The following is a 6968-nucleotide window of genomic DNA, read 5'->3' on the forward strand; positions in this document are numbered from 1 at the left end:
ATATTTATGTTTGTGGTTGTAATGTGACAAAATATGGAAAAGTTCAAGGGGTATGAATACTTTTGCAAACCACTGTACATACATACACACACACACATACATACATAGATTTTTCACAGGCAGATGAAGTAAAGATGAACCAAAAGAGATGTGTAATGAAAATACTTGAAAGATTTGGTATGTCTGAGTGTAGTACACGATGCACCCCATGTGAACAAAACTTAAACTTTGACTGTGAAAGTGAACTTATCGATCCAAGAGGTTATTGTGAGCTTGTAGGAAGTTTGATATATGTTATGATGGGCACAAGGCCTGATCTCAGCTGGGTTGTAAGTAATGAAATGAAGAATGGGTTCAGTACCCGGGTCACATTGGGTTCAGCGGGGTCAGTACACTTGAAGGTGTGTGGGAAGATGGCGCCAACGTGTTTCGTCCGTCATCTACCCACCTTGTCAAATTTGTTGCTTCCTGCTGTATTGTTTTATTTATTGTGCCAGGATACCTGTGGACTGTTAGTATATGACCGACAGGCACTTATTGACCTGAATCGATGTGTTGAGTTATCCCTAAGAAAAAACTTTTGAGGATCAAACATTCAGACTCCTCACTTATCTGATCTCCATGCCAGCTGACCTGTGGCGCTTACCTGTCAGTGGGCGAAAGAGGTGGGGCAGAAGACGTAAAAAACGCGGAGGCGCTCTAGTGAAAGCCAAGGCCCACCAGAGACTAACTTCTGGGATTACACCCCAAGGAACGTATGGATTGAGGTGGGTCCAGCCTGTGGCACCTGGGCGCCTAGATACCAGCTTGCGTCATCTTCCTTTGTAGGCCCTGCCGCAAAAGCGCATAGGAGGACGCCGCGCTGTGGATTTTGGAATCCTCCGGCCATTGCGCCGCAGCTCTCTACCTGTCTGTGAGGATACTCCTCTACACCTGGGCCTACTAAATGCTAGATCGCTAGCTAATAAAACATTTCTTTTAAATGATTTGTTCACATTTCGCAAACTGGATTTTATGCTGCTTACGGAGACCTGGCTCCAACATGGTGAGTCTACCCCTTTCGCAGAACTTGTACCTCCAGAATGCCTCTATCTGAACTCGCCTCAGATGACGGGCAGAGGCGGGGGATTAGCAACGGTATATAAGTCCAGATACACCTGTCGGCAGGTACCAGAAGACGTTTTCTCCAGTTTTGAGCTAAAGATATTTTGATCAGTCCTGATAGCCCTATTCTGTGCACTCTGGTGTATCGCCCACCCATGTTTAATAAAGATTTTATTCAGGATTTTACAGATTTTGTGACAGGACAATTGCTGAGACATGATCGTTTTTTTGCTTGTTGGAGACTTTAATATTCATGTCTGCTGTGAATCCAGACCTTTGGTCAGAGATTTTTTAAACTTGATTGACTCTTTTGACTTGATTCAGTTGGTGTCGGGCGTGACTCATGAAAAAGGACACATCCTGGAATTGGTTCTGTCTTTTGGCCTTAGTGTACAGATGACTGAGATTTGTGAAACACATTTTTCTAACCATTTTGCTATATTGTTCTCTATTACGCTGTCCCAGAATATGATCAGCCCCTGCACTCTGGCACGCAGAGTTCGCATAATAAATTCCCAGACAGCCTCCTCATTTTCTGACATTTTTAACAAAACATTTTTAATTCTGATCTGCAAAACCTTACTCCAGATAAACTAATCTCAAATTTTAATGAAACTTGCACAGATGTTTTGGACTTAGTAGCCCCATTCAGGCTGAAACGGTCTAGGAAAATAGCACAACCCTGGTTAAACGAACATACACGTGAACTCAGATGGGAGTGCAGGCGCGCGGAGCGCCGGTGGAGAAAAGATCACCTTCAACTTTCTTTACAAATACTCAAAGACAGTCTTGCTAATTACCAGAGAGCCGTTAAAGCTGCAAAATATAGTTTCTTGTCAAACCTTGTTTCCTCAAATTGTCATAAACCCCATGTGCACGGGTTGTTGGTCCTGTTGTCTCCTCTGAAATATGGTGTGCCTCAGGGGTCGATATTAGCACCTGTTCTTTTTGCCTTGTATCTGCTGACTTTGGGTTTAATTTTTAAAAAGCACAAGGTCTCCTTTCATTGCTTTGCAGATGACATTCAAATTTATCTACCTGTAACTACAAATGATGGCCAGTCTGCTATAAAAATGCTACAGAATTGTCTTAGAGATGTACAGGTGGGGTTGAGAGCAAATTTTCTGAATCTAAATAAGGAAAAAAACTGAGATTCTGGTGTTTGGTCAATGTAATCACCTGCCTGGGATTGGCAGCGTGATTGGACCCCGTCCTCATTCTGTCATCCGTTTGTGAAAAATCTGGATGTGATGTTTGATCCTCTGTCACTGTTATCAAAGCCAGTTTCTTCCAGTTGAGGACACTTGCCAAGATAAAATCTTATCTTCCTTTGACTGACTTTGAGACAGCTATTCATGCATTTATCACTTCACATTTAGATTATTGTAATTCTTTGTATTTAGGGCTGGACCAGAGTTCTCTACAGCGATTGCAGAGAATGCAAAACACTGCAGCCCGTTTGTTGACAAAAGCAAGGAAGCGTGAATCTATTAGCCTGATTTTGCGTACCCTTCATTGGCTCCTTGTTGTCTTCTGTGTAAAATTTAAGGTTTTATTGACAGTTTTTAAATGTTTAAACTCTATGGGCCCATCTTATTTGACTGAACTTCTGCAGCCCTACACCCCACCCAGAGCCCTGAGGTCAGCTGACCTGTTTTTGTTGGCCGTCCCTAAAGCCAGGTTAAAGACCAGAGGAGACAGAGCTTTCGCTGTGGCAGCACCCAAATTGTGGAACAGTCTGCCTTTGTCTGTTAGGTTCTCTCAGTCAGTGGGTCAGTTTAAGTCCAGACTATAAACGCAACTGTTTTCCCTGGCCTTTAACACTGGTTAAAGGGAAAATTTGTACTTAATTTGATTAGAGTTCTTGGGAAACTGCTGCAACTTATATTAAGTATGTTTTTGGTTTTTCTTTGCATTACTATCTTTTTGGTATCTTACGGCCTATTTTATTATTGTTGTTATTTTTTTAAAGGCACAGTGTGTAGGATTTTGTCAATTCTTTTAGCCGAAATTGAGATAATCACTAATGACAATAATAAAAAAACATGTCTAATCATTGCAGACAAAGACCTTGTTTTATTATTTTTACCTTATAAAAAAAGTTTATATCTCCATGGTCACGGGTCGCCACTACAGGCAGCCGCCATCTTGCACCGCCATCTTGTCTACCAAGACTCATAAAGGACAAACTGCGGTGGCGGCGTCAAAAACTGTTTTAGTTGTAATACTATAAATGTAATATTTGTTGTCTGTCATTGTAGCTGAGATAATTTTACTTATTAAAGCTCATAATCTTACCACTTGAAACATCACTAGCCCTGAAGCTGCTGGTAGACATCGCGGTTGGAATTATCAAAGGTTTTTGACACATGAGAGACACCGTAGCAACTCCTTTGCATTTGGAAGTGGGGGGTGGGGGTGGGGGGAGGACAAGGGAGGATGATTCAATCACTCAACCACTAGATGTCGCTGAAAACAACAAATCCTACACACTGTGCCTTTAACAAATTTCAGTTTTATTGTAATTTTATGTGCATGTGTGTGTATTGTTTTATCCTTAGCTATATGTGATTGGGTTTGGTCAACTGAGGTTGTTGTAAATGTGCTATATAAATAAAATTTGACTTGACTTGGTCACAGTGGATTCAGTCGGGTCAGTACCCTGATCACAGCTATGTTCACTCACTGCTCTCTGTGCAGTCGTACCACACGCCTCCTTCCTCTCTGGACATCTGTAGCTGCGAGCGCAGCCGGACGCACTCGTCTACCGTGGTTTGGAAGAAGAGGACAGGAAGTTTGCGGACGCTGCACCACTCACAGCTGATCAGCTCTGACGTATGAAGGCAAACCTTCTCAACGGTGCCACACTCAGAGCCTGAAACATACAGGAAACCTGTGAGTTGACAGAAATCTGCAGGATGTTCTGTGTGAAGAACACGTGCAGCAGGGTTACAGTCAGATGTTCCAGCTGCTCAGTGAAACATCTGCGGACTGAACCAACATTAATCCTATGAGCTCCATCATCTTCTCACCTTCAGTTTCCAGCTGGATGTGATCTATAGAAAACTGAAAACACAGAAACAAAAGAGATGTTCATTAATCCTTCACACAGTTCTGCTGTAGTCGTTTGGTTTTGTTTCAAGGACTCACAATAACAGGCCTCTTCACAATCCGGCGCAGAGTTCCTATTCTGACGCTCCGACACTCCAGGATGATGCTTTTACACCCGCTGACCGCAACTTTGGGTTTTTTTGTCCTCGGTAAAGACAGCTCAGGAGGCTCATTTCCAAACTGTAAAAGGAAACAAGAAACCAGGTTTGACACAGCTGAAAATCATCTGGTGTCATCATCACCTGCTGGAAAATCAACTAAATTAAACAACGTTGTTTCCCTTCTTTTAGAGGAGAAATTTAATTGTATCCATTTGATGTTTGCTTAATGTACCGATCTGTCCAGACTAGTCCAAACCGGTCCAGACTGGACCAACATCGGACACAGCATGTTGACTTCCTATTACCTGATCTTTCATCCGGGCTCTCCGAGGTATGGTGATCTTCATGCTGACATCTTTGAAGAACTCGCTGTTCAGTTCTTCCTGTTCGTCTGTGCTCTTCACCGCTGTCTCCACTTTGCCTCCAGAGGGCGCTGGAGAAGAGTGGGCGGAGTCAGCGGGTCGCGGGGAAACACTGTCCAATCGGTTCACACTTCCTGTGCTGGCGTTTTCGGCTTCCTCGTCCTCATCGCTGGACAGAACGACTGAAGAGGAAATGATAGTTTGAATTTCAATCCAACAGTAGGCTGTGGAGGCGGGACTTCCATATGAAGGTACCGCCTCCACATCCTGGATTTTAGAGAGGTTTCTTGTGGCGGACCACTAGAACAAACCAGACTGAAGGAAAGCTTCAGAGTCCATACAGGTTCTGTTTGGACCCTCTGGTTCTGGTTTGTTGGGGTTTACCTGAGTCATCCGTACTCACTGGGGTCGTTCAGCTCATGTTTCTGAGCCCTCCTTCCTTTGGTGGTGGTCCCAATTCCAGCTAACAGGGGTGTCCTGCTATTGTCCAGAGGGGACAGGGTCCCCTTGCTGGTCGTGATCCGTACCGGCAGAGGTTCCCTCATAGCCGAGCCGGGTTTGTAGAAGCTTTGCTGAAGACTGATTAGTCCGGGGTACGGTTGGGGTCTGAGGGGGGGTCGAGGGGTCGGGGACGAGGACGTGGCCTGCTGAGGGGGCAGCAGAGATGACCCGGTCTCACAGCTCTGACACTTGAACCTGTCCTGGCTCGGCTTGTTGCACCGCTGGCACACCATGGGGTAAACCACTGGCTGGACAGGCTCCTGGCAAAAACAGGAGACCACAGGGTGAGGACAAGTGATGGACAGGTAGAGGACAGATGACGGACAAGAATTTGACAGGTGATGGACAAGTATTGGACATGTATTGGACAGATGATGGATAAAAAATGGAGAAGTGATAGACAGGTTATAGACAAGTGATGGAGAAGATATAGATGGGTATTGGACAGGTGATGGACAAGATAGACAGGTGTTGGACAAATGATGGACAAAATATAGATGTGTGGGACAGGTGATGGACAAGATAAAGACAGGTGTTGGACAGATGATGGATAGGTATTGGACATGTGTTGAACAGGTGTTGAACATGTGTTGCATGTGATGAACAGGTGTTGAACATGTGTTGCATGTGATGGACATGTGTTGAACATGTGATGGACACATGTTGGACACGTGTTGGACAGGTGTTGCATGTGATGGACAAGTATTGGACAGGTGACAGATATGTTTTGAAAATGTGTTGGTCAGGTGTTGGACACGTGTTGGATGTGATGTACATGTGTTGAACATGTGATGGACACGTGTTGGACACGTGTTGGACAGGTGTTGGACAGGTGTTGGACAGGTGTTGGACAGGTGATGGACAGGTGTTGAACAGGTGATGAACATGTGTTGCATGTGATGGACATGTGTTGAACATGTGATGGACAGGTGTTGAACATGTGATGGACAGGTGTTGAACAGGTGATGGACATGTGATGGACATGTGTTGAACAGGTGTTGAACATGTGATGGACATGTGTTGAACAGGTGTTGAACATGTGATGGACAGGTGTTGAACATGTGATGGACACGTGTTGGACACGTGTTGGACACGTGTTGGACACGTGTTGGACACGTGTTGGACACATGTTGGACACGTGTTGGATAGGTGATGGACGTACGTTGGTCAGGTGTTGGACAGGTGTTGGACAGGTGTTGAATATGTGTTGAACATGTGATGGACAAGTGTTGAACATGTGTTGAACAGGTGTTGAACATGTGTTGCATGTGATGAACAGGTGTTGAACATGTGTTGCATGTGATGAACAGATGTTGAACATGTGTTGCATGTGATGAACAGGTGTTGAACATGTGTTGCATGTGATGAACAGGTGTTGAACATGTGTTGCATGTGATGAACAGGTGTTGAACATGTGTTGCATGTGATGGACAGGTGTTGGATAGGTGTTGGACGCATGTTGGACACATGTTGGACACGTGTTGGACACATGTTGGACACGTGTTGGACACATGTTGGACACGTGTTGGATAGGTGATGGACGTACGTTGGTCAGGTATTGGACAGGTGTTGGACAGGTGTTAGACAGGTGTTGGACACATGTTGGACAGGTGTTGAATATGTGTTGCATGTGATGGACAAGTGTTGAACATGTGTTGAACAGGTGTTGAACATGTGTTGCATGTGATGAACAGGTGTTGCATGTGATGAACAGGTGTTGAACATGTGTTGCACGTGATGAACAGGTGTTGAACATGTGTTGCATGTGATGGACAGGTGTTGGATAGGT

At 44.6% G+C, this 6968-nt stretch overlaps 1 protein-coding gene across 1 annotated transcript in view; it reads right to left on the reverse strand.

The window, feature by feature from the left end:
• The window catches only part of senp6a (SUMO specific peptidase 6a), a gene marked incomplete at its 3' end in the record, with an annotated part of 26043 nt that overhangs the window by 7074 nt on the left and 12001 nt on the right, over positions 1-6968 (reverse strand). Inside the window, 5 exon segments of the mRNA XM_014017952.1 lie at positions 3791-3979; positions 4137-4170; positions 4255-4395; positions 4622-4860; positions 5082-5439. Of these exon segments, the coding sequence (XP_013873406.1) occupies positions 3791-3979; positions 4137-4170; positions 4255-4395; positions 4622-4860; positions 5082-5439 (961 nt within the window).

This window comes from Austrofundulus limnaeus, unplaced genomic scaffold (assembly GCF_001266775.1).
Source record: "Austrofundulus limnaeus strain Quisiro unplaced genomic scaffold, Austrofundulus_limnaeus-1.0 Scaffold179, whole genome shotgun sequence".
In the NCBI taxonomy this organism is placed as follows: Eukaryota; Metazoa; Chordata; class Actinopteri; order Cyprinodontiformes; family Rivulidae; genus Austrofundulus; species Austrofundulus limnaeus.